The sequence below is a fragment of the Taurulus bubalis genome (genome assembly GCF_910589615.1).
Source record: "Taurulus bubalis genome assembly, chromosome: 2".
Classification (NCBI taxonomy): Eukaryota; Metazoa; Chordata; class Actinopteri; order Perciformes; family Cottidae; genus Taurulus; species Taurulus bubalis.
The window spans coordinates 32,344,194-32,360,818 of NC_136590.1; the positions used below are offsets into that span (position 1 = coordinate 32,344,194).

The 16,625-nt window shown below is 41.2% G+C and overlaps 2 protein-coding genes across 4 annotated transcripts; both read right to left on the reverse strand.

Annotated features, from left to right (window-relative positions):
• Positions 1-737: 737 nt before the first annotated feature.
• Positions 738-9,224, reverse strand: rskrb (ribosomal protein S6 kinase related b; the record flags this gene model as incomplete). The annotated part of the gene is made up of 13 exons (XM_079237657.1): positions 738-2,109; positions 2,205-2,318; positions 2,460-2,570; positions 3,665-3,753; positions 3,918-4,007; positions 4,260-4,287; positions 5,227-5,267; positions 5,546-5,653; positions 6,515-6,584; positions 7,123-7,191; positions 7,542-7,625; positions 7,744-8,034; positions 9,195-9,224. The coding sequence occupies 13 exons, from the start codon at positions 9,222-9,224 to the stop codon at positions 1,873-1,875; spliced, it is 1,362 nt and encodes a 453-aa protein (XP_079093783.1). The 3' UTR covers positions 738-1,872.
• A 739-nt stretch (positions 9,225-9,963) lies between these two features.
• Positions 9,964-16,411, reverse strand: cct8 (chaperonin containing TCP1, subunit 8 (theta)). 3 transcript variants are annotated; one of them, XM_079237206.1, is made up of 16 exons: positions 16,291-16,411; positions 15,282-15,372; positions 15,075-15,154; positions 14,834-14,983; positions 14,509-14,689; positions 13,845-13,906; positions 13,625-13,762; positions 13,322-13,500; positions 13,073-13,139; positions 12,887-12,974; positions 12,662-12,777; positions 12,356-12,427; positions 12,052-12,216; positions 11,677-11,796; positions 11,172-11,304; positions 9,964-10,251 (listed from the first exon to the last, which is right to left on the reverse strand). In XM_079237206.1, the coding sequence occupies exons 1-15, from the start codon at positions 16,348-16,350 to the stop codon at positions 11,197-11,199; spliced, it is 1,677 nt and encodes a 558-aa protein (XP_079093332.1). In that variant the 5' UTR covers positions 16,351-16,411; the 3' UTR covers positions 9,964-10,251; positions 11,172-11,196. The 3 variants fall into 3 exon arrangements, with proteins under 3 accessions (XP_079093332.1, XP_079093331.1, XP_079093333.1); XM_079237205.1 differs by having other exon boundaries at positions 11,168-11,304; XM_079237207.1 differs by lacking the exon at positions 11,172-11,304.
• Positions 16,412-16,625: the final 214 nt, after the last annotated feature.

Sequence of the window (16,625 nt, forward strand, 5' to 3'; positions counted from 1 at the left end):
AAATACAAGTTGCAAGCCACTCAGTGTGCCTCTAACTATCTAACCTAAACCTATTTGTTGGAATAATCTGATTAGTTATTTTTGTATAACTCCGGGCAAACATTTTATTTAACTCTTGCTGGAGAGGAATTGAGTTCAGTAGTTTGTCAACAACATATTTCTGCCTACGGATGATCCTAATGGCTGCAAGTTTTAAAGCTTTTACCAAATTCTTACTTCAGAGAATACCCACCCAAATATTAACTTGTCAACCATCTAGCTGCATGAAAAAAAAGACTGACAGACATGTATTACAGAATACTACAGTTTAATGTTGAAGCTGGTCAAGGTAAAATTAACAATTAATAATGACTTTACGTACTGTTGGATAGTTTAATGTGCTGTATGAAAAGGCTACATATTTGATATGCTGATTCTTAAATATTCATCTATCAAGTAACTAGTAACTACAGCTTTAAATAAATGTAGGGAAGTATAAAGTAGAATACTACCTTCTAAAATGTGGTGAAGTTGACGTATACATTATAAATTACTAAAGTACAGCACATTTCAGTATATGTCCACTGCAGGATACTGTACAAAATGCATTTTCGAAACCAAACATACAGGCATGCAATATTTCTGCAGAAACAATGTGATGTAATGGATAGCAGAAGGGAAGCAATGACTCATATGAACAAAATCTCCAAATCAGCAGGTTTCTGTTTTTGTAAGAGTTTAATATTCCATCTGTGCTACATGATAATTACAAAAATACAATGTACCATAACATATAACATGAAATAGCATCCATAACATTTATAAATCTGATTTTTATAAATAAACATTTTTGGTGACAGTAAAAAGCTTACTCAGGATCATACATGTGAGGCATTCTGGGTACACATCAGGGCATACTTCATAAAATCATAATATAATCTGATGATCGGGTAAGTGCATGAAAGTGTGATTACTGGCTGGTTACAGCCTCCTTTCACAATAGAAAAACTCCTCTATCTAACAAAATGTTCACTGGAGGTAAACAATAGTGTTGTTCGTTCAACCCTTACAGTCTCAGCTCATATCTGTACAACCGGGTGCCATCTTGGAGTCAAAATCCAGGCTTATCTGGGAGAACTGGCGGGTTCTCCCCTGAGTCGCAGGTTATAAATGATTCAAACTAAAGCAGACGTTGAAGGCGTTCACATCTTTATCTGATGTTGTGATGCTTGCATGACTTTAGATAGTACAGAAGGAGAGAGGATCCTGCTGCTACAGAATCTAGGCAGTAATGGTCAAATTAGGGAGCGGTTAAAAGGTACAGAATACGTTTTTTAGTAAAGGTCACAGCATAATCACTGAGAAGAAGAGGCAAGGAGTTTCTTTCATCCACTTCTGCCAAAAGTGTTATCATCATGCATTGATAAAATTAAGGCAGAAGTTCAGAAATACACTCATTTCGCTGAGAAGTTTTGAATGGATTTCTACTTAACCATATACAACTTGAAGTAAAAGAAAACATATCTGTGCATTGTCTTCAACCAGCATGACTTTTCCATGTGAGGTGAATTTGATAGCAATGTATCACTTGAAACTGAAAGTAGGTGGACAACAATAGTGCAATCTTTCTTGCACAACTGTTGAACAAATCCAGTAGGCTTGAAAGGGTGCTCATTGGAGAAAGGCAAACCAGTAAAAAAAATGGTGTTCATCACATCACAAAAAATATAAAACTTCCATTCCAAACTATAGGTCAAATTATATCATAATCTGCAATTTTGGCTTTTACTAAAAAATAGATTTTAAAAGGTGCCCACACCTGTGTGTAAATAAGTGTGAAGAAATACATACATGTAAGCCATTGCTTTTAGTGTGTTGGAAACCATACTGTCATCACACAAACACTTCTCTACGTAGGCCTTTTTCCTGAGCAGGTTTCAGTGTGAGTCCGGGGCCAGGGAATGGTGCAGCTGTGTGGGTTTGTGCGTCGGCATCCAGCTGTGTGTCCGGTGTGGACGGAGGGCTGAGGAATGAGTCGTAGTCGAAACCTTTGAGAGGCTGCAGAGACAAAGTGAGGCCTCGTCGAGCTTTAGCAGCCCGGTCTGGTCTCTCTCTCAGCTCCAGAATCACCTGAACAGTGACAAAAACAACAACATTGCTTTTCCCAAAATCACAATCTGACTGATGTTTGAACAACCAAAATGGTTCAGACATTCATCTGTTACCTCCACAGGCTGGCGCTGCAGTAGGGTGAGGTCAAAAGTTGTTCCATGGAAGAACGTTTGGCGTTTGAAACGATCGAGGGTTCTCAGGCGGCGGCTCGGAGTTTTGCACAAAAGCTGGTCAGAGAAACGTAGGTCATGATATGATTTCAAACCAGCCAAACTGAGTGGATAGTAAATACTGGTGCATGTAATCAAATAGTCAGAAGTGCAGATTTTTTAGTTTTGTCGCTATATGATAACACTTTGTGTAATTACCTCTGTTATTAACAAGGCCAGTGGGGGGCTGAGGCTGAGGGGCATTTCATAGGGAAAACACCTCACTTTCCTCAGCATACTGCAGTGGTCTGGCTCTGGAGGCATGGGGAACTGAGGAGAGTTTGAGGTACATAAGGTAGATGAATAATTCAGGGTGTTTCAAATTGCTAGATTTTAGACTTTTACATGGTGTGGAAGTAAAATGTTTATATGATCATGAACATATACATATATATAAGGAACTATTTTACCCACATGAGTTGATAGCAAATCCAACGAGTAGTTGTACGTCTCATGAAACAGCAGCCCAAACAACAGCTGCATTCTTACTTAAGCACACATACTTTCCTAAATCTTCCTCAGTAAACATTACCTAGTTTGGCAGAAGCCAGTCCTATCTAAGAAGCTGGATGCAGCCAGTATTACAAACTACGTAGTTCCTCTGGTGAAGAGTTCACCAGGGGAAAGGTATTTGGAAGAAGTCCCTGTGACCTGGTTCGCGTCCAAGTACTGTTCTGAAGGGAGGCCTCGAGCACCAGGCCAGGATATCATGCGCAGAGACTAACATCTGGGAACTGAGTGGTGGAAGTGGTCAACAACACATGACGAGAACTATGTAATGAGGAGGATGAACGGGGGGGCGTTACTGGACTGGATGTTTTGTTATAACTGTTATGTCCGGGTGGTGTTCGGGGGCTTTTTGTTAGTAAGGGACTTTTTAGAAAGATGATGATCTTTGTTAGAAGGATCGTTTAGACTACCGGGGCCAGCCTGTTTTGTTTGTGACAATGATCCGTTGCAAATAAATCTACGTGAATTGAACGTCAATCCAGTCTCTCTCGTGTTCTGAGTCCAGTGGGAGTGCTGAGTGTCTTCTGAGAGGCTTGTGGAGTCTCAACGCACAGTCAGTTAAGTAGATAGATTAGAGTTTATTCAGTATCGGTATTTAGAGAATATTCATCTTTTAATTAAGTAATAATCCACAACAATGGCAAAACACAAGGCTTCTAATGACAAAATTTAAGAAAACATAAATCCCTTTGAGACCTTTAAACTGAATGTTAAACTACCTAATGAAGAAAGCATCTAGTATATTCTACACAACATTCTTTGACAGCAAAAATCAATCTCAGCTACGTCACTGAATGAAGGATTGTGAGTAATATCTGCTCATCATGCCGAGCCTATCGGCAACAAGATCTCACCTTCCCAGTAACCAATGAAAAAAGCAGGATACCCAGCGACCACCAATCAGCTGCATGGTTGTAGGGTCCGCCACTGAGCACCTCTGGGGCTGCAAAGCAGACAGAGCATGCTCACAGCACTGCATGTACTATATATTTGTACATTAATATGTTAATTTCCCATTATAACAGCTTACAAAAATGCACAAAACTGTTAATATGTCCTCAGCATCTGCAGATTGCTGCTCTGCAGATGTAGTGGAATATTTCTCACCCATATACTGGATGGTTCCACAAATGGTAAAAGCTCTTCCTCCTCTCTCCAGTCGACGGGACAAACCAAAGTCAGCTAAGCGGAGGTGTCCTAGAACATACCAATTTATCCACATCATTATGTGCACGTGACATGATATTCTTCTTACTGAGGCAGTTACAACTGGTATAAAATATATAAATAGGAACTGTAATTGGGGACAAAGGCTTTGCCCACTCAGTGCTAACAGATGCACTGTTTGCATGAATGTGCAGTGAGTGACAGATGTGCACACTCAGAACGTTTTCTGGAAAGTTCGACTGCACACCAGAGCTATGCTGCTCTCTACTGGTTTTTACTCACCATTGTCTGTCAGCAGGATATTCTCCATCTACAAAACAGTGCCAAAATGACTAAATTAGACAGCCATTTATATTAACAAATTTACCAAATTAAATAAGATAAGAAAGATATTCTCGTAGCAGATTTTCCTGAGCATTAGATTTATTTTTCTCACTATTAAGTTAAGCATTAATTCTTATACAAAATTCTCATACAAAAAAGAAAAGCCATAAAATGTCATCTGTAGTCTGAGACAGAAAATGTAAATAACTACGTTGAAAAAACACATAATATATTGTATTTTAACTACTTTGATACATTTCAATGTAATTCTACTTCAAAAATATATAAATGTACAAAACAAACACTTTAAATCACTTAAGCACAAGCCAGCATCACGGACAGACTAGCAAACAGAAATGAACATGTGTTGACAGATTTGGAACCACCTTCTATTAATGAAAAGATATACTCTGAAGTATAAAGCATTCAGTCTGTAAAGGTTTTTTTTTTACTGGGAACCAGACAATTTTGTCTTTGGTAAGATCAATGATTTTTGGAAACAATGATGATGCACACAGACTGCTGAGTTGGCTGTTTACATAATGAAACATGTAAGTAGGGCAGTTACTTGGAGAAAGCCTGGGAGAAAACAAAACCTGATCAGGATAAACCTTTGGCCAGTAGCATTTATTTTCTTTCTTCTATTACTTAAAGCACAATGTATATGAGACTTATCTATTTGCTCCTATGAAGAGATGTGTATTCATACTGTTATGAATGATGCCTTGCCTCCATGTGGCTTACAAGGATGATGTCTTGTACGCAAGGTCTTGGATTCTCATGTTGGATCGCCAAATGTTTGACACAACACAGAAATAAAAACTAATTTGGTCTAACTTTTTTACTTGGTAAAATACATAAATTTGTCTGCATTTTATAGACCATTAATCTGGTCCAAAACATGTGATTTACCTCCTTCTCTTACCTTCACATCTCTGTGAATGATCCCAAAGTCGTGCAGAAAACCTGCAAAAAAACAGCAAAGAAGAACACAAATATAAAACACAACTAAACAACTAAAATGTTTCAAATCCCACTGGCATGTCTAACACCCATATCACTGCTTTGTTGCTATGGGAAATCCTTTGAGAGCTCCTCTCATTTTAATGAGTCCTCTTTTTTTATAATTACTTAAAATTAAATACTGTTAGCACTGAAACCTTTCTGTAGTCACCTCTGATCTAATTAGGATATTTGAGGATAAAGGTGAGGTGGTTAATATGTATGTATTATAGCATGCTCACCGAGCGCACATCCCAACTCTGCTGCAAACACTTGCACTGTGTCCTCTGGGAACTGACCAATCATCTGCCAGTAGGTGTACAGGTCTCCTGTGCTGCAGTAGTCACACACTGTGGTCGGAGAGACAGCGTTAAAACATGTTTCTGTCATGTAATGTGGTGTGTGAGGAGTTGTGAGGTCAGCGGGAAGTGGAACACACACTAGTGAAAGAAATTAGGAAAGAGGAGAATAATCTGGAAGTGAGGAGAGAGTAAAACTATTTATCTACAAACCAAACAAAGGCAATTTACTGTAGTCTGCCAAGCACACAGTCTTAGAAAACAAAGGCAAAACGGTGGGTTGGGGTAAAAAGTGCATAGGTGTGTGTGTGTTTGTGTGTGTGTGTTTGTGTGTGTGTGTGGATTAATGGATTATCCCTTTCTACTTAAAGGATGCATTCAAATGGATTTAAATAGTCTTGATTTGCTCCAAATATGCCCCACATCTACATTCATGGCTTAATGATTCAGTGATGATTCACTGTTTAAGCAAGCAGGGGTGTCCTCTCTTTTGATTGTGACACGTGTTCTTGCTGAGCTGCAGCAGCGTTCAACATCTGTTCCCCGGGCTAACTTTGCTCTCTTTTCACAGGAGGTGGGGTAGCAAACAAACTGGGTCACACTTTCTAAATCAGTGGCTGATTCGGGAAAAAGGGTAAATGCTCTGGAGGAGAGGAAAAGGGGACACAGCGGATATAAGCAGTGGTAGATTGGGGGAGTAAGGGTCTCATGTATCTGGGCAAAACAACCAGAATAAAAATACTTTTTGGGAATCTCTTTTTCTTTTGGTCATCTTGTTCTTGGTGTCGGGTTGGGGATTGTGAAGAGGTTCTGGGCAAGACTAGCAGTGTTGAGGTAAAAACAGGTGGAGTGAGGGTTTTTGGGTAGTGGATCTGGGTTGGATCGGGTCACTATAGTCTCTGGCTGACTCACTAATGTAGAGGTGGCGCTGAGTCTGCCAGCAGTCCTGGAGGTCATGGACAAATGGGTGGTGAACCTGACGCTGCGGGCAAAAGTCCAAGATCAACCTAAAAAATCTCAATTCTAGCCAGCAATCTAAGAGAGCTCTATACTTCTCTCCTCACAGGGTCTGACGAGTTTTCTGAGATTTGACTTTACTTACAACTTACGTTGTCGTTGGATGAATTAAAAGACTCAAAATTGGAATTATACATGAAACTGGTTAGAATTAGACATCACAGATGCATCATTTTCGAGAGAAGAGTGAATTAAAATAGCTAAAACGTGTATCCCCTCCTCAGACCAATTACAATGTGTCCCACAACATATCAGATGAGGACTGAATACATTCACAGCATACGCTTAATAACCTTCATGTAATCCTCTCCTGATACAGGAAAGTCCTGATTTATATCCATTTACACGGCCCCTTGTGATAGGTTGAGTATAAACATAACTGTTTATCCTTTTCACAGCTTAGAGCCTAATTTAGTTTAGATGTATTATATATTTGTATAAAAATATATATATATTTTTTTTTTATTGTTTTCTAAAATCCACAAATTGTGCCCAAAACCCACCTGGACAATAACTTCTTCTTTTGACTGTTCCAACACCCCAAGTCGTAGAATCTCCGATTTAGGGATAACCTGTTGGACGTCAAAAATACTGAGATGAAATAAGACTACACAAGACAGGACTCCAAGGATTTTGACAAAATAAAAGTTTCATTATTACAGTTTACAATTACAATTGCAGTGATTTGTATATCAAAAGCCTTAATGGCTACAGTTAAATTGACATCTCCTGATGTGACAATAATTTGGCAATTAAAAATAAACTTTTAGTCAATTTTACAGGTTCAATAGTCACAAGTGAAAAATACTATTATGTAAAACCTAATCTAATACTGTCCATTTTATAATGTAAGACTCGTTTCAACTGGCTGTTCATTTGTGGCTTTGATCAATAAAATAAACACATTTAAAATGTGACTCACTTTGACAGCATATGTTCTCTGCTTGGTCTTGTCCTTCACTTTCAGAATGGGTCCAAACGAACCTTTGGCGATGTAACTCAACACCTGGTGCAGTGAAACGCAGTGACAGAGGCAGAAAGAGAGATGCCAACACAAAGACAGAGCCATTATCCAATCAGATCAAGCCTTAAACATTTCTGTTTATGTTGGAATTGAGGTCTACCTGAAAGTGTTCGTGCCCAGGCACAGTTTTGTGGGGGAATTCGGGCAGAAACATGGTAATGAACCCCGGCAGGCTCCACTCAGTTCTCAGCTTGCCTGGGCCGACTCCCGCCAGCCTCAGCACGTGCTCTGGGATGTCGGGTGCCTTGCCTTGGAGCATTCGATGCTGGCCCAAGCGCAGGGCAGGTGGGGCCAGGCGACACAGGCCTGCTGGGATAGACAGACCCATGCTCGAGAGGAAGCCACGCCACCCAGATGAGAAGTCCTCATCTTCCTGCCCTTCAGTGGACCTCTGTAAGGAAGACAATGGAAGAGGAATGCACAGAGGAGCATCATGGTACAGATTAAGAGATGGTGCTGAAGGTGCAACACAATATAATGGATCACGTCTATGAATATGCTTTCTGGGAATTTTCTACCAAGATCTTAAGGGCCTCGCTAGCATTTCTGCATGTTTTAGCCAAACTCCAGGTGCTATTCACTTGTGTTTTATGCAATCAACACTTATTATGGCAGGCGTGCCCTGCTGAAAGCCATTTTCTTCTTTTACTTGACCTTTTCACAACCCAGAAACTCAGAAACCTGCTGGTTTCAGCTATGCAGGATGAAAGTAAGGCTGTTTAACAATATATTTATATTCACTGTTTAACCGGGGAAAGTAAGCATTGCTTCATATACACACACTGGGAAGCTGCTCAGTGCAAACACATATTATGCTGCTGGAATACAGTATGTATGGGTAATACAGGGGTAATGTTTATTACATTTGCCCAATTAACTGTTTTATTTCACTTTGTGTCCTTGTGCAAACCCACTACAACGCACAGATGGAGCTGCAGTGGACTTAATCGTCCAAGCTTACATTTAAGATGTAACAAGACAGAGAAAATAAGGCTTGTTATACATCCAATCTGCAGTGACCCGGTAACACGCAACCTTCTCCTCCCCCTCAGGCTGTACAACAGATCTGATGCTCTGTGGTGCAGGATGTGTGTAATCAACCACTCAGGATGTTATTTTCAGAGCCAAATGAAATGGCACATCTATCGTCACTTAGCAGAATTAACTGCAATCAATGTCGCATTCGCTTGACGTCGGACCAGAGGCAGAGCAACGGCAGGGTTTAATTTGGACATTGTTATTAGGCGTTCAATTGCAAATTGATTTCAGATCGCCAATAACGGAAGCGTGAAGAGGTCTTCTTCAAAGTAAAAGCGGAAAGATTAAAAAAGGTACTTATGAAGAGAACAGAAACGATGTTCAGAGCCAACATCAAACACTATAAACGACAAATGTATCATTAACTACGCAATTTTATTACAATTTATTTCAATAAACTGCTAAGAAATACACGTCGTGGCTGCCCCAGGAAGCAAATAATCGCCATGGAAACAGGGAACCCCCCCTTCGTGCGTCACACCTTTTCGCAACCAGGAATTTGACTCAACTCACCTTCCTGTTTTTACTCCCGTCGGCCCCCATCGGTGTGACGGGACAGCAGCACCGTCGGCCCCGTGCGCCGTCTGCTCCTCATCCGGCACCTCACATGGAACTACGCGCCTTCCCGGCAACAGTTTCGTGCACAACACAGACTAATTAAAAAGGTCAGAAAACGCTGACTGAGGCGCTTTCTCAACAATCTGCAGCTGAGCGGGCTCTCCGGTGCCGAAATGTGACAGATATGGCGACATGAAAACAAGTTAATCCCGAGTATGGGAAACGTCGGCGCAAATCCGCCCACATCTTCGCCGTCCAATGAGACCGCAATCTAAAGTCCAGCTCCCCCTGCTGCTCGGTATAACCAGAGGGGCAGACATCCATTAAGCATAAATTACAATTACCATTATCATGGCAAATCTCAAAGCACGATATGTTTGTTTGTTTGCAGGGAACAAGAATAAATGCATCAATAACACTATGAATGCATTCTGTAGTGCAAGATGTTCAATAGACCAATTACTTGTTCTAAAAATAAACCTGTGCATGCATATTCTTGAAGTCTCAACACAATGTTAAGAGCAAACCCACTGGGCAACATTAAAGGTAAATTCATGCATGTCTGTAGCTCAAGCGGTGCTGATTTACAAGCTCTAAACACAGACGATCTTACAGGAGGGAGTTAAGTGACGTTGGAAATGTACACAACTGGGCAACAATCCTCTTGATTGAATGACTGATCAGATTGACCTCATGAAGTACAAACTAAATCCAAACAAAGACATGACAGCCCAAGTGCCTTTTATTTGGGACAAAGAACAAAAAGTAAACAGCGCCATCCAAACATTTTACTTTCACATTTCTTAATCAATGTGTGGTAATTTCTACGAAATAAACCAAACTGTTGAGCTTTAAATAAACAAGTAGAAAAGGTTTCGTCAATCCATGTGGGAGCGTTCGGGGAGAAAGGAGCCGCAGCAGCTGGAAGGCATCCGCTTCAGTCATCCTCATCGAAGTCCTTCTTGCCCCCCTGGGGAGGTTTGGGTCCCCCTGCTGGTTTAGCCATGATGATCTGCAGGGAGAAAAGACAACGGTCAGTTGTCTGGAAACCAAGAGCATGGAAGTCCACGCAGCGGGCTGTAGACGTGGACGCAGGCAGGTCACATTTTAACAGACTGATTACTTGAAGCAGACCTGTTGGACAGTAGTAGGCATGGGGGAGGGGGGGGGGGGTAATATATCAAATAAGTGTTAAAAATCTTTGCTTAAAGTCATGCTCAAATAATGACGCTGGGCAATATTTTCCAAGTCAAAGGGCTGATTGAAATCCCTACAGATACCAAAGTGGGCCATCTATGATGATGAAATATTCATAAACATATATGGGCATACATATGCCGTAAGAGAAAAAAAAAGGCTGCAATGGGAAAATGCAATCGATGCTTTAAAGAAATATAAATATATGTACCAAGAGAATGATCAAACCCCATCTGGTTAAATGCTGGGACTAATCACGTCACTTTGTACCAGTTAACGATCATCATTTGATCTGATCGGGAATTTTCTTGAAAGTGGTGTAAATAATCTAACACCGTGCCGGTAGTTGAGGAAGTGGACTAAGATCTATTGAGTTTCTGATAAAGTATAATGGCTTTACAGTGATTGGAGGAAAATGACCATCCAGAAAACAAAGCCACTCACTTGCATGTTCTCTTTATATCAAATTATATTACATGCAACATTTTTTTATTCTGCACTTGCCGGAGGACGTCCACTGCAATAAAGAGTTCATGCGGCATGCCATCAAACCATACTGTATCCGTTTTGTGCAGGTTTATACAAGTGATTTAGTCCGCTGTCAGTGACACACTTGGTATTATCGAAACACACTCGAGAAGCGTCCATTAGTAGTGACAGGCAAAAGAACTTCAGTGTCCCGTGAGCACATCTGTGCGAGTCAAAAAACACACACGCATTCCAGGACCTACTGACTGAGGAGGGAGTGTGTGCGCGCCCTCTAATGATGGGTTTCAAAATTATCAGGCGCCTCATCCCAATCGTCCTTGTCCCAGTGGCCTCTCTGCTTGGGAGTCTTGGGTCCCCCTGCAGGCTTAGCCATGATGATCTGAATCGTACATGTATATACACACACTAACGTCAACTACCTGGAGACTATTCATTCACAAATGCTTTCCCAATAACACTCGACCTGCTGAATTTAAGAACATCATTTGGGTTTTTCATCAAATTGTTAACAGGCCAAAATTAAAACCGAATAGAAATAATTAGTTTGTAACAAATCATCTGCTTTATGTGTACATAAACCTGGTGAGGAGAAAGTTAAAAGCTAAGTCCTTCATTAAAATACAGAAATATTCCAATGCCATACACCAACTACGAAAAACACATGAATATAGTTGAACCGGCTGATAAGTTTCTTGATTCCATGATTTGGAAGTTGCTTTTAATCATCCGTGTCGCGAGTATTTGTACACACCTGGTCCACTCTCAGTACTGTGATGGCAGCGTTGGTGGCCATTTTGATGCCCCAGAATTTGACAAGGTAAGGCTCCAGAATGCCCGCTTCAAGCATGTCCTTCACAGCGGGGCCTTCTCCCTAAAAACAACACCACACCCACAATATCAGTCATCAGAACCAAACAAACATCTACTTCAATATATACAAACATAAAGGCCTCTGCATACAGGAGAACTGAAGTTGTATGAACTTTTGTGATGTGCTTACGCTATGGTAGCCACAAGCTAAATGGGCATGACTATGCATTATAACCGGCCACATTGTTGAATGTTAAATTACCTAATAGACGCTACACTAAATTTAAAATGCATCTTCTCCTGTTCACATACACACCTCAATGTCGAAGCCCATGTTTTTGTTTCCCTCGTGATGTGCAGAGTACATCTTGGAGATGAGCTCGCTGCCCTTCACACCAGAGTTCTCAGCCAGCGCACGTGGCAAAGCCTCGAAGGCTTCAGCAAACTTCTTAATGGCATATTGTTCGAGACCCGGACAGGACTACAGAGTGGAGGGGAGAAAAAAAGTTATGTCTGCAATTCAGCCTGTGATGCAGTGAAGACAAAAAAAGCAAAACACTGAGGAAAGGCATTGGCCAGAACCCGGTGGATAGTCTGTGCATGTACTCAAATCTGCATACCTCTCCATATAAGGTGATCTGTTTGGCCAGTTCAATCTCAGTGGCTCCTGCTCCAGGTACCAGTCGCTTGTCCTAGAGACAGGGAACCCAGAAACTGTAGCTGTTGTGCAGACCAAGCAGTAAATGAAAGACATTGAAGGGTTGAGCTGAAACTAAGTAAATACTCACTGTTGAGATTTGTTAGTACTTATAAATAGTGATAAAACAATGTGTGTGTTGAAATGGCAATGTAAACCACTTAAAATAATTGACAGAATCTTTAATGTACATTTCTTATTACAAAAACCCTACAGTGATTTGACTTACTCTGACCAGAACCTTGAAGGTGTTAACTCCATCATCTACAGCCCTCTCAATGTCATCCATCAGGTTGTCAGTGGAGCCTCTGATCAGCACCGTTGAGATGATACCGTCTTCCTTCTCTGTTGTTATCAAATCAAGACCAAACAATAGATTGAGCCCAAGACTCAAATGGAGCAAATATCAGGTGTAAAATTAAGACTTTTGAGGCTGGAGCAAAGAATGGCTTACCGTGTTTAAAGACCACCACCTGAGTGTCCCCCACCTCATTGAGGTACACATTGTCACAGTGACCCATCTCCTCTGGAGTTGGTGCAGTCTAAGAAAACAGAAAAAAAGCATAATTATATATAATTATAATGTTGTGTTTTGTTGAGGCTGATATGCCTTATCTGAAGAAAACATGACGACACTCACTATCCTGGGCAGTGCGATAGCTCCCAGAGTCTTGCATAACCTCCTGAGGTCCCACTTGGAGTTAAGCCTGATGGGAGAAGGAGGCGGATTCAGGACATCGTGATAAAGGTATGCTACCACAAAGACGTTGCAATAAATCTACGTTAACACACATCTGCCCCAACAGGCATTTGATTTGAAGACATTTTCATGAAAATACTTTGGTAACTCTCCACTCATTTGGATCATCAGAGGTCATGTGGGTCTTACCTGACCACCATGAGGTTGTACTTGTTGGCGTAGTGGAGCGCCATGTCAGCCACTTTGCCCCCAGTTACAACCACGTTGGCACCAGACGCCTTGATGGCCTTCACCTGAGCCTCCATCATATCCTCCTCTCCCTTACTGAAGTCCATGAGCTCCTTTGCATTTTTGATCAGCACTGTACCCTACGAGAAAAATATGATTATTGTTAGCAACAATAAATTATTTCATTTTAGGTAAAATATGAAATGTGTGATATGTGAAACGGACTCAAACCTATTAGGTGGCCAGCGTCATCGTATTCATTACCTTTGTCTCTGTCACCATGCAGTCAAAGGGGCAGGAGAAGACGGCGATCTTGGCATCTTTTACTGATGTGATGTCTCCCTCGGCTTCTTTCTTAAAAACCATTCCATGGAGCATGGTGGATGCAGTCAGTCCACAACCCTAAAAACACCAGACATTAACTTGGAGGCCAACAATGCATACAAACACAGAGAGAATATATTCAAAGGATAATGCTGCTTACCAAAATCTTGCAAACTCTGACATTATCAACATTGAAATTTCCAGACTCTGGGAAGATGGACACTGTAGCATAAACAAGTATAGAAAAGAAAGTTAGAGAAATACTAAATAATATCACCATCAAGTTAGTTATGTTTAACAACGAACAGCTAGTGTTGTTTCGGTCAGTGTTGGAAACTTTTTGATATGAACTGCCATTTAAAAAAGTGTTTATCAGTGTGCCATATCATCACAACTGAAATTATGACAAATCAAATTTAAATCTACAACAGATCTGTAATTATATACCACCTAAAAAAAGATAATTCTGCCATAAACAGGACATTGTAATTATATACGAGAGGGCTGCCATCCTTACATGCACATCAGAGTTAAAATCATTGACCATCCACCAAGCTTGTTCATCAGCAATAAACTTAACACATTCTGCAAAGAAGGCAACGAGTAATAGCCAGAGTTTGAATAGGACAGGTCTTTGTGGAAGGGAAATAAATCAAACTACCATAAAGAATAAGCTGGGCAACTACCAATGGATGTGAAAGAGGGGTAAATTGGCATGCGGATGAGAGGGCACTTTGACTATAACATGTATTGAAAGTGTGCTGTTGGTTACGGTACCACCTAAGGTTTCCTTCCCCTGGTTCAAGTCTGGCTTGCTGACTCACCACAGGCCTGTGCGATGAGGTTGGCGAGGAAGTCTTCGTTGCCGTACTGCTTACTCATGACGGCTGTACGAATGAGAGAGGTCACCTCTTTAACATCATGTAGGTTCTCGGCGGAGGAACATACGCAGTCCGACAAGATCTCCAGAGTCTTTTTACACGCGCTTTGGTAGCCTTCAATCACCTGCGCCAAAGAGGAAAGAGGACATTGAGCAAATGACGGACTGTATTTCTTCGGAATGCAAAAATGTATGTTTTGCAGACTAATAGACTCTGTTGTTATATCAGCACACACACACGACGAAATTCAGTGACTGCATTTGTTCACCTCTGACACAGACAGTCCCATTCGAAGAAGCTCTTCAGCCAGCTCCAGCAGAGCTCCAGCGAACACCAGGACAAAGTTTGTACCGTCTCCAACCTCCTGCTCTTGCATGTGGGATGCCATTACAATCATTTTGGCGGCAGGATGCTGTACCTGGGAAACAAATGACGGTCATGTAAACGGTTAAATTAAATAACTCAATCCAATATACAGTATGTTACACAAGAATGTGCGGTTTTCTTACCTCAAGCTCTCTGAGAATCGTTGCTGCGTCATTGGTGACAAAGAGCTTCTCCAAGTGGTTGATGACCATTTTGTTCATACCTGAAAGGCAACACGATCATAGTTTGACAACACTGATTATGTTGTCTCACTAATATACATTGTATTAAGTAAAAACTCATCAAAGATTTAATAAAACTGCATCTTACTGATGGAGTGGAGAACTTACCATTTGGCCCATAGGCGGTGCGTGTGGTCTGAGAAAGCTCCTTACAGGCTTTGATGTTACGATAAACTGCCTCTTCAAGCCCTGAATAGTGCTGCATCAGAGAAAATCACAGTAAGTCAACTGCTGTGACTTTTGTATAGAATTGAATCTCCCTGACGAAATGATTATCCATATTGGAAAACCAGGACCACCCTCCCCTCCACCTTTTACTGCAGGGACAGCGGAGCATTTTTTCCCCCAACAGACTCACCCAGCTCCGATGCCACAAGGACAGATACAGTACATAGTTCCTGCCCTGTGCAATAAGACTTTACAATAAATCACCTCTGGCCAACTCAATCACTAAACTATAAAACCGTTACACTGTGTCTTGGCTACATCTATGAACTATTGCGTTAGTCAATTTAAAATGACTATTTTTGAATACATTGTGCATTTTTATATTGAATATTGCTTTACTTACATGTATAAATGCTGCTTTAGCGACAAAATGTCGCCTTGCGGAATTAATAAAAGGACCCATCTATCTCATTTGTGTTCATGTCAAACAAATAGTTTCTGGCCTTCTTATTAATAACTAATTGAAAAGATGTTAATGAATCAATCAGCATTTTCCAGAGGGATATAAGCAACTTGGCCCAAAACCATCATTAGATGAGCTCAAGCTAACCCAAAACAAGAAGCATCTCTGAGCAGCCATACGCAGTAACAACCAAAGTCTTAGCTCTGACAGTTAGTTCAACGCTAACTTGGTGTGACGACTGTCCAACAGTCGGTTATCATCACTACAGCTGACGGTACAACACTGCAGACACATGTGGCATGTTTAATTGACAGAAAGAGGAAAGTGAAGAGGTGCAGCCGAGTCGCGGCCTGTCTTCCTTCTAGAAGTCTCCCACATGACTGCGGATGAGCGTGCAAACTCGGCGGCTAACGCTAGCTAGCATGCTAGGTAACAATCAAACACTAAACGCCACCGAACTACTCCAACAAACCGATTTGACCTCACCTTAGCGCCATCCTTCAGCATTTGGGCAAAGCCCGGAGCTTTGGGAACGTGAAGAGCCATTTTCGGATGTTTAGCAGCCCCGGTGTCTTGGAGAAGGTTGCCGCGGCGTGGGTTCAGCGCGGTGTACAAAGCCGGAGAGACAGGGGAGGAGCGTTTTCAGTGAGGCGTGGGACAAAAGACGGGACACAACAAGGGACAAACTGAGCGATTCTCGTTTCACCTGATAAGACTATGACACACCACTAGGGAGCGCTGTTGCCCGTATGGTTCATCATCATTTATGTAATTTTTGAAGAATTAAAACTAAAATGTAATAATACAAAATGTACTAAAAC

Bases quoted from the DNA above. Each gene is read 5' to 3' on its own strand.
- cct8 (XM_079237206.1), bottom strand. From the start codon at position 16,350: ATGGCTCTTCACGTTCCCAAAGCTCCGGGCTTTGCCCAAATGCTGAAG. The intron at 13,907-14,508 runs GTGAGTCAGCAA...TTTATGCTACAG, and splicing joins CCTCATCGCACAGGCCTGTG to TGTCCATCTTCCCAGAGTCT. The intron at 13,140-13,321 runs GTAAGACCCACA...TTCTCCCATCAG, and splicing joins TACAACCTCATGGTGGTCAG to GCTTAACTCCAAGTGGGACC.